The following is a 12,342-nucleotide window of genomic DNA, read 5'->3' as shown; positions in this document are numbered from 1 at the left end:
AGAAGAGGAATCGACTTCACAGGGTTTATCCTCAATGTTATTTTGCATTGGGAACCAATGCAATCACGTGGGTGCGGGAGAGAAAGAGAGACCCTATTCATGTAGCGTGTGCGCTAAGTGCTTCACTCGGAAAGGTGACCTCATCACACACGAGCGTATACACACAGGAGTGAGACCATATTCTTGTAACGTGTGTAAAAAGTCTTTCACTCAGAGTGGTAATCTTCACAGTCACATGCGAACACATGCGGTAGTGAAGCCTTATTCTTGCAATGAGTGTGAAAAGTCTTTCTCGGATGTGAGAGTCTTAGCTAGACATGTACGCAAGCACACGGGAGAGAAACCTTATTCGTGTTCAGTCTGCTACAAGTCCTTTTCGCGGTGCGATTACCTTGATTGCCATATGCGGTCACACAGGGGAGAGAGACATTCATGCAACATGTGCAGCAAAACTTTCACTTACCGAAGCAACCTCCATGCACACATCCGTACACACAGAGGAGGGAATCTTTACGCTTGCAACGAATGTGAAAAGTCTTTCTCGAGTAAGTACCACTTAGTTACACACATTAGTACACACACGGGAGAGAAACCTTTTACTTGCAACTTGTGTGAAAAGTCTTTCTCGCAGAAAAGCGACTTGAATAGACATGTACGTACCCACAGGAGAGAGAAACCCTATTCTTGTACAATTTGCTCCAAGTCTTTTACTCGCAGAGGCAGCCTCAATGCACACATCCGTACGCACATGGGGAAGACACGTTATTCATGCAAAGAGTGTGAAATGTCTTACTCGAATAGCGGCCACTTAGTTACTCATATTCGTACACACACGGGAGAGAGACCGTTTACTTGCAAATTGTGTGAAAAGTCTTTCTCTAATAAGAGCCACTTAGTTAGACATGCACGTACGCATTCGGGAAAGAAACCTTTTTCATGAAACGAGCGTGAAAAGTATTTCTCGAGAAAGGGCGACGTAGTGAAACTTTCGTACACATTCGGGAAAAAATTCTTATTCGTGCAGAAGGTGCGATAATTCTTTTCCTGTAAGCAACTTTCTGGTCGAGCACATTCGAACGCTCGCAGGAGAGATATTTTAAATACAGAATTTGCAAAAACACCCTTCACTCAGTGTCGTTCTCTCAACTGTCACATACTAAACCACACGGAGGAGAAGCGTTATTCGTGCGGCTGCAAAGATCCTCTTAAGGCCGCTTTACACGGTGAATTTTCATTCGAAAGATTATTCGAATTAAATTAATTCTCCAGTACCCCTGTACACGATGAAGGATTTCGGTGAATGATTTCAGCGAATTTTCTGCGCAGAAACGATGCGCACTGGTGCGACTATTGATAGTGTATTTCGATTCTAACGAAATTTCCGACCGTTTCTGACCACATGATTTGCTTTGGAAGTTGCAGACGACGAAATGCTTCGTTTACATGAGCGCTTGGACATATTTTTGTATTGCTTAGACTTTCGGTGAGGTATCACGTCTTAGGTAATTAGAGAGATTAGAATGGTACAAATTGATAGCGGAAAACCACTTAAATAAATCGTGCGTTTTGTGATCCCGTAACGAAGTACTACCTAATAAGTTGTTTTCCCTGCAGATAATTATGATTCAGGATAGTGCGCTCTAGAACATAGTCATAAGGAAACTTACTCTTCAAGTGGCTACCCGAAGTCTTTTCCCTTCTGATTCAGTAAATTATTAAGTGAGTGAAAAAATAATTTGGGAGAAAACTGCACGGAAAATTCTACCTTATGGAGACGAGTCCCATATTGACGCCGCAGCACCAGCTCCAATAAAAAAACACAATAAGCTTCTTAAAGGATCCACACGGTTAAGGCCGCACGACAATGAGTTTTCATGTTCGGGTTCTCTTCGGGTGCACAGCCTTCCCAATGCAGTTGAACAAAGGTCATTCCTGTGCGAGGGAATTAAGGAAGCGGGAAGAGAAAAAAGGAAGGGATCTGCTCTTTTTTCCTCTCGGATATTTGTGCAATTTCTGTATTTTAATTTGCTATTTGTACAAGGACTTGTGCCTGGTAAAATAAATATATTATTATTATTAATAATTACAAATATTAGATGGAAAGATTTTTTTGGCAAACCCCGATTTCCTTTTATGAACAAAACTATTTTGTATGGCTCTCAACCGTTTGTGGCTTCATTGAAGTCCTTTGTCCCTCATGTTGCCATCCTTGATAAACCGTGGGGGCCTATAACCTTGTACCATGAGCGTGGGTGCAATTGCCATGGGAATGTGCATTGTGATCTTCACTGTCGCTTGGTAAGCCATTTCTCGGCTGGTTCAATTTGCAGTACATAGTGAATTTTTTCTCGTGGCAATCCTAGTGTATTTCGTATGCAATAGGAATTAAACACGATATAAAAAATGCTATGGTGAGAATTAACTGATTAGCTCATGGGAAGGAAAAAAATAAACATTAGGGTACTTCAGTATTAACATTACATTTAGCTTCACTGTAGAAGACATTTTCATATTTTGAAAGACATAATAAAGGATAAATAAAATGATGTTAGGGTTCACTACAAATTTGGAAATGAGGAATTTCTGTAGGTAAGGAAAGAACTCCAGAGATAGGAAATGTTTATAATATGTGTATGGAGGGTACCTGGAATGTAATATGCAACCCAAGGACCAAATACAGAACTCGTTTCCTAGGAGTGTCTATCTGTCATTGGGTGGCAACCTTGCAAGCATCAGTCTCCAACTTTTTACAGGCGGCTGCAAATAAATCTGATGGTGAAACAATACAGCTTTTTACTACGTCTACAATAGTAATCCAATGCCAATAACAGCTCGGGCAAATGGATGTGCTTCTGATAATCCTCACAATAATCCTGGTGACCAGTAAAGCGGGGTAGAAGCATGCACACATGAAATGGAACCAAGGACTTAACTGCTTTATCATATATATGTAATTCCAAATTTAAAGAATGCATCTAACACGCTTTTATATTTTTCAAGACATGCAGTATTGTTTGATAATTTTGTAGTCCACCACACCAACCAAATTCAATATGTGGGTACTTGCAAGTTCCCATCATGATGGATTGTCAGTCGTAATAATTTTATTTTTAGATAAAAATGACAAAAATGAATTCATCTTTGTTTATCAACCAATTTCAGTGGCATAAAGTGATTCTGATGAAGTTGGTGGACTCTCATATATGGAACACACCCAGGTGGACTCTCATATATAGAACACATACACACTGGAACCCACCCAGGTGGGCTTCAAACCTTTAACCCCTGGATTAATGACAATTACTCGGTGTACTAGAACTTACTTACTCCCATGTCCATTTATACCACAAATGGTATTTTGCCTCGCCGTCTGTCTGTCTCCAACTCTTTTGAACTTCTGCATCCGCCTTGCTGACACCCATTCTCCCGATACCAATCAACACCTCATCCTCCAACCTTTTTCTCGGTCTTCCTGGAGGTCGTCTTCCATCAGGGTTTTCTGCCCTGACTTGTTTCACCAGGGCCTATAGCTCTCTTCATATTATGTGTCTTGCCCATCGCAATCTGCAGCTCTAGTTTCAGCCACTACTTTGTCAAGTTGAAATGGTCCCTGTGTTTTATTTCCCAGTTTTCATTTTTTCTTGCAGGTCCAAAACTTTGCTAAAAACTTCATTTTAAAAGATACATACTAAATTTTTCTGTTTTATTGTCGATTAATATTGCTCCGTACAGAAGGATAGGTCTTATAATGGTCTCATAAATTTAAAGTTTGGTTCTGATGGGTAAAATATTTTTAATGTTAGGACTTTGTTGAGGACATACATTCTCTTACTGCATTAAATATAATAATTAAAAATATGTTATGATTATTATTAGAACTTTATTCCTGGTATGACTCGGCAGAAACACACAAACATTTCCCTAACTTAATCAAATGTCAACAAGTACTCTAGGGCTTTGCATTTAACGAAGAAATTTACCAAAATGGGCGATTAATTATTACTAACAGAAAAGGTCATTCAACCACTCAAGGACAGTCAATTGCTCAGCTGGACAGGAAAGAAATGTCATGTCTGCAATTTTATTTAAGTTGGTCACATAAATCTCATGCATAGGTGCATTTGACCAGCAAGTGTATTATCCGTTAAAATGGTAAGTTTTACTGGTGTCATTATTATTTGGATGTAAGTTAGTGACACCCAGTATTCTCTTCTATTTTATGTAAAAGAGGGGAACAACGACCCGCATAGAGAAGAAAATAATGACGTTTTGCGTGGAAAAGCTCCAGGTGGATCTCAAATTGATGCCGTAGACCCCTTGGCTAATGATAACTTGGTGAATGAACACACTTTCATTGTTTTGCAGTTTTGTTAAAATGCATTCCTCAGTGGAACATTGCAACATTCCCAGCCTCACGTAGTGGAAACAAGCAACCTTTTCCCTCACTTAATAAAAAGTGGACAAGTACAGACTTACTGTATTGTGAATTAATGAATCGTTAAGAATGAACCACTAATTGTGATGAGCAAAATGTCTGCCAGATGCTGTGTGAGGGAAAATTGGTGCGAGTGCCGATACGATCCAGGCTGCTAGCAGGTACCAAGATTGGCCGAAGCTCCTGCCTTCCGTTGCACATCATCTTCACATTTTTCCGTGCTAAAATACAGATATAAGTTGATGGTGTCAGAAGTTCAGAAACTAGGGGTCACCAGTTTAAAGCGTCGCGGGAGTTCCTACAATTTAAAACTATATAAAAGTCTTGGCAGTTCAAGCATGTGCGACATTAGGAAGTTTTAAAATGTGGTTGTAAATAAATTATTTAACACTACCTCTCAGACAAATGAAAATACTCAACGAGGAAAATATGACTTCATTATTTTTGGCCAGGGGCATCCCATGCTTTACGACAATATCAGTCAAATTCTTCATGCAGTATATTATTTTAGATAAAATCGTCACAAGACATAGTCCTAGCATCTCAGGCAAAAAATCTGTACTCTAAATAAGCTAAAGCTATACTCTAACTGCACTTAATATCTGGACTGGGAATGCACTTAAGACTGTACTTAATTGAAACAATACAGCACAGTTTCCATAGTACAGTAAAGTACAGTTACCACAGCACAGTCAGAGTGCAGTGGCCACAGCACAGTCAGAGTACAGTGGCCACAGCACAGTCAGAGTGCAGTCGCCTCAGCACAGTCAGAGTGCAGTCGCCTCAGCACAGTCAGAGTGCAGTCGCCTCAGCACAGTCAGTGCAGTCACCACAGTACAGTCTAAGTGATTTCTTTGGGTCTCCTTCCGTTTTATCCATGACTCTACGAAAAATCACCAACATTCCAGCTGGCTTCATCAGATCCACTGAAGCAGCGATGCAGATTTGGCCAGACTGATATTTATGTCCAACAGAATCCTCTTTGACACTTCAATGAACCCAAAGAAGCTGACTGGAAGTTTGACTTAATTTCATCGAAGGCCATGGATTAACTCTTAAGAAGACCCAAAAAACTAGCAGGAAAAGGGAATGATCTAAACCCTGTTTTGATATTGGATACAAATGACATGAAAGCCAATTCAGATATAAAATCATTTATTATAAAAAGTAAAATCTTACAATGAAATTCAATATGGTGTTTCATTTTACATAAAATAATTGTGTAACATTTCGGAGGTTTTCTGTAAAGTGGCACCCTCCCCTACCACTTTGCCAAACTGCCGTCAACGGTTCGCCCGCCTTGTGCCTCCACTGTGGCTCTCATCACACCCTTCCAATACAGGCTTCCTGAAATGACAGACACGAGATATAGTTAGTCAGCAGTGCATTGGAAATTCAATTGACACAGAAAATATGTCATGTTCCATTCAAGGGGATACAAACTGATAAACACTTCTTAAAAGAAGAGTTCACTGAATGAAAATTTATTTTAGTAAAATTATACTTTCAGTAATACATATCAAATAATTGATACAAGCTTTACCTTTTCTGTGAGGTGTATCGGTATTTTCCCGCCTGGTAACCACTGCTCACCCTCAGATTTTTTGCCAAATTGTTAAATGTCTTTGACAGCCTGGGCACCACCTCCCCTTTCAGTTTCGTCTTCACATAAGCTGTAACGAAATATCAAAATTCCATATTTGTATAATCTTGCTATGCTCCATGGTAAATTGTGCTGAGTCAAGTTATGTAGGTACTAATAGTGAGCACAGAAACAATGTTGTAGTACACTTTTAGAGGTATAAATATAAAGAGAACATTTTACATCATTGAATTAAAAGTATTTGACAAATTACTTATTATGCTCCACTTTCATATCGCTATACAGCTAAAGAAACAAAGAATACTGTTGAGGCCACAGGAACATTCACAAAGGGTCATTCCATGTCAGTTCATCCAGGCATGATGAGGTTAACTTGTATTGACATGCATCCTGTATTTTGATATGTTTTATTTAGCAAAAATCAAGTTTTCCCCGGCAATGATGGGTAAGTGCTATGAATTCCTTAAAATATTCTATTTGAAAAATATATTTTTCTTATCGGGAGAAAAACAACCTGCACATAAAAAATATTTTAATTTTTGAACGTATTATGTACTAGATTCACGTTGTAAATATTTGCTTGTATATAGAAAATAGTTAACACAAGCATTTCATCACACTTGAAGGACTCAACACTGACTACCAAAGTCGTGAAGAGGGAGTTTTTTGCATATTTTTTTAACAACAAAGCAAGCAAAAAGCCATGAATTTCATTTGGTGTGACCCAGGTGGTGGGTCACACCTTAAGGGATATTAGAAAAATTAATTTAACTTGATTAAGATATTGACTCAGGTCAAAATTTGATGTTTTATAGAACCATGCTTTTGATGCAAAATGTTTTAAAACCTTATGAAACATATGAGTTTAGAGAATTTCAAATATTCATTGGTACATTTTTCAATTAGTTTTTGGAATGCTCATGATCTCTATGGTAAACCTGCAAATTTTCATAAGAATCGGATGAAAACTATGGCTGAGACAAATTATTTACCTGTGGAGGTGCAAGTGCCTCTGGAGACCGCTATTATTGAAAAACTGCAGTTTCACCCAAACTTCAAATGGTCGTGAAAAAAAACTATTGGAGATAGCCAAGAAATATTTTACACTTTCATTCCTGCATGGAAGGTTGAAAATTGGCAAGTTTCATCAAAATCCGAGTCAGTGGGTATCATGCCTGGATGAACTGACATGGAATGACCCAAAGCATAAGAAAGCATTGTTAATCTATGTAAGTATAACACTCTCAAAGTTACCACCATAGTAATAAACCATCAATAGCGTCCATTGTGGCTCTGCATGCTGCAGGATTCCCTCCTTTGGATACTCTCTGGCCCTTAGCAGAGTGGCATCTAATATACTCCCTCCCAAATAGCCTCATCAGCAACTCCTCATGTAACCTTTTCGGGGTCGTCCCATTGCTGAGAGCCCCAATTTTATCACCTTTTTTAATGTATATATGGAAGCCAGGGTGCAGCAAAACCTGAAATAATGAAAGAGGCATTAAGTGTTGAACTTTGAAACGTTTGAAAATCTCGAGATAAATACTACGCTGAAAGGTGGCTTACCGAGTGATCCGAAGGGGTGTTTTTCAAATATTTTCTTGCATGTCTTAGCAAAATGTCCCTCCTTTCCATGTCGTCAACTGGAAATGAACGGATGCTTATTTTTAGCGATGCATGGATCAAATAACGATATTCTACCCGTTATACGTTTAAGGTATTCCAGATTTTTTTTTCCTAAACACAACGACATACCTGCATTCGCCAACTCCGAGTCAATGGAAACCCTAGAGGGTAGGCCATCCAACTCAATCAGGGTATTCCCCTCATTTATCACGCCACTTTCCACAGGCACTGGCACAGGAGTTGCGCCTGCAGGAGCCGGGAATTGGAAATCCTGGGGATCTTCCTCTCCGAGGGCAATGCCAATGGCATTGGAGATGGGGTCCCTGTTTGGATGGGGTCCCTGGGGGGATGGGATCCCAGGAAAATTTACGGCGGGCGCAGAATTCTTACATTTCATCGCCCTCCTCTTCCCGCCTTTCGCCCCCTCCTGCGCCTTGCCCTCAAGCTTCTCGACCACCTCTTTCGGGGACAAATTACACTTATTGAGAAACTTCTCAAATTCTTCCTGGGATTCTTTTATCTCCGAAAGTTTTCCTGAAAGAGGTTAATAACAGTTCGTACATAAACACGGCATATCTCGCTGTTACACGAGGGTATCGTGAAAACAAACTACTGATAGGTATATTGGGCATTAAAAATTTTCAGAGAATTGTAACTTACCACCAACTGCTATAACTAACACTTTCTCAGGCACTCCATCCCACAGCACCTGGTACTCCCCTCCAACTATTGCCTCCGTTTTAATTAGGGATCCTACATCCGTTGAAATCCCTGTACTCTCGTCGGAGTAAAAGTAGAAGCAGGCCCTCTGCTTTACTTCTCGTACGCTCCGGGAAGAGACGCTACACATTGAGTCGTCGGAATCCTCTGGCATCAGATTCATCTTGCACTGAGAAAAATAACGATGATATGAATTGGAAGCCACTCGAATTGACTCAAACCGTCAAACAGTAACTGATTAGGTTTAACTTACCCAAGTACTCTCTTCAGTCACACCGAAAATGCTGAACTACTTCGTTCTATGGCAGCTACCGTACTGTTCCCGACTATGCCGTGATCAGGAATTGGCGTGGTCTATGACGTCAGTAACGGAAGCACATGGAGCGAAATCAACGGAAGTCCTTGTTGATCAAGTTGTTTATATGTAATATTTCATAATGGAAAAATGAGTGAATAAATAACTTAAGTTGTCACTGTATGCTTAATTTTTAATTTATTTGAATGATATTTAACCATCATGTATTGTTAATATTATAAAAATTTAACGTTCGTTTGACTCATTATACGCAGTTGGGTAGTTTGGTTGTGGTGGGAATTATAATACCCGTGGTGATAGGTATCTACGTAGCACAGACACCAAAGGTCGTAGAAATTCCTTTTCAGTGCGTATTTGCGTTTAGTACTAACGATTAAAAAATGCCGAAAGGGCCGTACTCCAAAAATTCTAGGACAACTAAATGGAGACGTAGGAAGACAATTGATGGCGCACTTGGAAATTACCTAAGTAATGCGCCCGTAGAAAATGATACTCAGGAAAGGCGCAAAAAGGAAGTTGGAAGTCCTGCAACTGAGAAGGCTCCTTTAGAACCGGATTACTTTAATTTAAACGACAATAATGGTATGTAATAATATGAATACATTATGATTTATATGTGCCTCAGGTTTAAGGAATCGTTTTTCTCAGAGCTAGGAATTCTTGTCAATGTTTGGATTATGGTCGTTACTTGATTAAATTTTTTTTCGACCCCTAATAATTTACTCATTTCGACATCTTCGCAACTTAATCTTCCATATTGTCTCTATTATTCTTAGGTAGTGATTCAGATGAGATGGCATCCAGTACATCAGAATGCAGTGCACATCAAACTCCAGGTGGGTAAAATAAAATTCTCGAAAAGTATAAATCTCAAATAGAATTTAAATTTCATCAGTCATATTGTTTTGTTTGCTCCATTTGATGAACTTATTTGTGTGCACTGGAGTAACTTCCATTGATGTATTTGTTTCCATTTAAAGGTAAACCCTCGGAGAGAAAAGAATCGAGTGAAATTTCTGGTGACGATGAGGACTCTAGCTCTGAAGGCTCTAACAATTTCTCGGACAGTTAAAGCTTTTCAGAAAGCTTTTCTGAAAGTGAAAATGAACCAAGTACCGAAAGCTTTCAGTACTTAGGTGGTGAAAAAATTTACTGTGGGTCAAGTATAACTCAGGGAAAAAGTTTTGCTTTGCAACTGCTTTGGAACCCTTTTGAAACTGCTTTGGAACACCAAAATCTGCATTGGAACTGCTGTGAAACTCATTTTCACTCATTTGTACCAAAAATTAGAAATATGAAGACGTTTGTAACTCATTTGTGATCCCCTTTGGAGCTCCTTTGTACAGAGTGTGTTCGTTTGGAACTGCTTTCTACTCATTTGGAACTACGTTTGAACGATTCGGCAGGATTTCCAGACGTCATCATTCGTATTGTAACTGCTGTGCACGGAGAAAATTCATTTGGAACTCCCTTTGAACGAGATGACAGGATTTCCGGGCGTCATCATTCGTATTGTAACTGTTGTGTACTGAGAAGATTCATGTATAATGGCTTTCCATACGTTTGTAATTCTTTGTGAACAAATCCATGCGATTTATATACGTCATCATTTGTTTTGGAACTGTCTTCTACGCGCCAACATACCATGGCCAGGTTCAGTCTGATACGTTTGGTCGAGAAAACTAAAATTCTTTAATATATGCAATAAAAATGCATACGTGGTTTAATAAGAAATAATCGCAAGTCAGTTAATAGTAACGGAACTCCCAAATAATCACTCGAATTAGTTTAAAAATTATTCTATTTTCCTTGTGGCTTAAATCGTATTTTTGGGTCCGATTTGAAATGCGACAAGATTATCTTCACTACGTACCGAGAATTTTGGTTACGTATAATAAAGGTATTCAATAACAAATTCATAGCGCTCGCGTTTTTTTGCGTTTCCAAGTATATTATTATCGTAAAAATTCAATGTCTATACTTTCAAAGTATACTTCGCAATTATAAATATTGCGAATTTTACGGCATATTTGCAACCTTTTCTTCCATTGCTTTCGTTCTTTGATACTACCGGAAAAGTAGTATTTTGCATAGATTAATATACATAAAACCATAGAGTAAGTATATTATATACTTACTCTATGATAAAACATACCGATGTATTGTCTTCGCGATCCCTAGAAAATTGTTTATGTCCATATTTGGATCCGTATTTTAGGGCTGAATTTTTTCGCCATGAATCCCTCCTTCGAAAATATATTTCAATGTCGAGGTTGACAAGTTCGATTACCCGGAAAGGCCTTTTTTCGCATTTCCCATTGCATTTTCAGATATTTAACATGACGGTTTTCAAGAAAAAATTTCCAGAAACGAAAGCCTTTCACTCAAAAATGGACACTGAATGATCCACATCAACCACGTAAGATCGGAATTAAGCTCTCGATAAGGACTTTCTTGACCACCAAAGTGACTTACCCCTCACTCCGTAATATGAAAACATGAAATTTGTGTTAAGCTTGTCGAGCTTGAAAGTCTTTCGTTTATGACTAATGCTTTGCAAAGCAATGGAGCTATGGCGGCACTGCCGCACTTCAATTCGTAATAGTCATTTTGCATAAATATCCGAAACAAACTAAAATAAACTTCAAGAAAATTGAGTACGCCATCTTGAACTGCTACAAAGGAGGTGGCATGGTGTATAAATGAGTTCCAAATGGGTGTCCAACTGGTACAAATCAGTTTCAAAACGGATGAACGAGTGGTACAAACGAGTTTCAAATTTAAATCCAAATGAGTCCCATAGCAGTTTCCAATGGAAATCCAAGGCAGTTCAAAATATGTTTCAAATGAGTTGATGACATGGTAGGATGCTATGACGTCATGAACTGCTGTGTACGGTGTTTCAATTCCACAGTAGTTCAAAAGCACATACAAATCAGTGGTACAAAGCAGATACATGACAGTTCCAAATGACTTACACAGCAGAAATTTTTCCCTGAGAACAGTTCTTGAGAGTGCTGTTATGATGATGTCTCTTTTTCTCCATTTTAAAATATCATATGAATGCATGTCCAAAATCATTGACTTATTGATTTTCCATCTTCCAAAGGAGAACAAGGTTGTTAAGAGTATGTACTCACTAAAAATGTTTTTCAACCTGGGTAGTTTTGATCCAAAGAGGTTTTGTAATAATTGTGGTAAAGAAGTTCTGCAAGATGGTAATTGTTGTAATTGTCCTAATGCAAAGTTTTCTAATTTTCTAATTTGCCCAGTTGAAATGCAAATAAGGACCTTGTTTAAAAGATACGATTTTGTTTATGGTATATCACAGAATTATCATAGTAACAAGAAAACCTCATCTACACTGGAAAATGTCACTCATGGATCTCTTTACAATCAGTTCAAGCAAGTCCTTAGTGGTGTTTTTGACTTCACTGTTATGCTCTACACTGATGGAATGCAGTTGTATAAGTCAACAAAGTTGTCTGTCTGGCCAATTTTGTTTGTTATCAATGAGCTCCCATACCACATTCGGTACTTACCACAGAATATCATTTTTGGTGGCCTTTGGTATAGGCCTCAAAAGCCAAATTTTTCTGCCTACATGCTCAAAATATTCTCCTCTCTCAGATATGGAATTGA

General features: G+C 38.6%; 3 protein-coding genes across 5 annotated transcripts in view; 1 reads left to right on the top strand and 2 right to left on the bottom strand.

Annotated features, from left to right (window-relative positions):
* Nucleotides 1-5,620: 5,620 nt before the first annotated feature.
* LOC124172271 lies at nucleotides 5,621-8,726 on the bottom strand. Of its 3 annotated transcripts, XM_046551689.1 has the most exons (7): nucleotides 8,638-8,726; nucleotides 8,325-8,553; nucleotides 7,794-8,198; nucleotides 7,605-7,681; nucleotides 7,309-7,519; nucleotides 5,979-6,108; nucleotides 5,621-5,782 (listed from the first exon to the last, which is right to left on the bottom strand). In XM_046551689.1, exons 2-7 carry the CDS (start codon nucleotides 8,545-8,547, stop codon nucleotides 5,719-5,721), a joined length of 1,110 nt encoding a protein of 369 aa, XP_046407645.1. In that variant the 5' UTR covers nucleotides 8,548-8,553; nucleotides 8,638-8,726; the 3' UTR covers nucleotides 5,621-5,718. The 3 variants fall into 3 exon arrangements, 1 of the variants encoding a protein (XP_046407645.1); XR_006868112.1 differs by lacking the exon at nucleotides 8,638-8,726 and having other exon boundaries at nucleotides 7,293-7,519; nucleotides 8,325-8,576; XR_006868113.1 differs by lacking the exon at nucleotides 8,638-8,726 and having other exon boundaries at nucleotides 7,296-7,519; nucleotides 8,325-8,576.
* The window catches only part of LOC124172273, a 122,377-nt gene continuing 118,745 nt past the window's right edge, over nucleotides 8,711-12,342 (bottom strand). Inside the window, exon 10 of the mRNA XM_046551691.1 lies at nucleotides 8,711-8,785. Within this exon, the coding sequence (XP_046407647.1) occupies nucleotides 8,774-8,785 (12 nt within the window). The 3' untranslated portion in view covers nucleotides 8,711-8,773. The remainder of the gene's footprint in view (nucleotides 8,786-12,342) is intronic.
* On the top strand, nucleotides 9,081-9,772 carry LOC124172279. The gene is made up of 3 exons (XM_046551697.1): nucleotides 9,081-9,282; nucleotides 9,477-9,536; nucleotides 9,681-9,772. The coding sequence occupies exons 1-3, from the start codon at nucleotides 9,081-9,083 to the stop codon at nucleotides 9,770-9,772; spliced, it is 354 nt and encodes a 117-aa protein (XP_046407653.1).

The sequence above is a fragment of the Ischnura elegans genome (genome assembly GCF_921293095.1).
Source record: "Ischnura elegans chromosome 13 unlocalized genomic scaffold, ioIscEleg1.1 SUPER_13_unloc_1, whole genome shotgun sequence".
NCBI lineage: Eukaryota > Metazoa > Arthropoda > Insecta > Odonata > Coenagrionidae > Ischnura > Ischnura elegans.
The sequence above is the reverse complement of the archived record's forward strand: the minus strand, read 5'-3'. Positions and strand labels throughout refer to the sequence as shown.

Excerpts from the sequence above, each read along its gene's own strand:
- LOC124172271 (XM_046551689.1), bottom strand. The coding sequence starts at position 8,547 with ATGAATCTGATGCCAGAGGATTCCGACGACTCAATGTGTAGCGTCTCT. Across the intron at positions 7,682-7,793 it reads CTCGGAGTTGGCGAATGCAG|TTGACGACATGGAAAGGAGG; the intron begins GTATGTCGTTGT and ends GTTCATTTCCAG. Across the intron at positions 5,783-5,978 it reads CGATACACCTCACAGAAAAG|GAAGCCTGTATTGGAAGGGT; the intron begins GTAAAGCTTGTA and ends CTGTCATTTCAG.
- LOC124172279 (XM_046551697.1), top strand. The coding sequence starts at position 9,081 with ATGCCGAAAGGGCCGTACTCCAAAAATTCTAGGACAACTAAATGGAGA. Across the intron at positions 9,283-9,476 it reads TAATTTAAACGACAATAATG|GTAGTGATTCAGATGAGATG; the intron begins GTATGTAATAAT and ends TATTATTCTTAG. Across the intron at positions 9,537-9,680 it reads CAGTGCACATCAAACTCCAG|GTAAACCCTCGGAGAGAAAA; the intron begins GTGGGTAAAATA and ends TTCCATTTAAAG.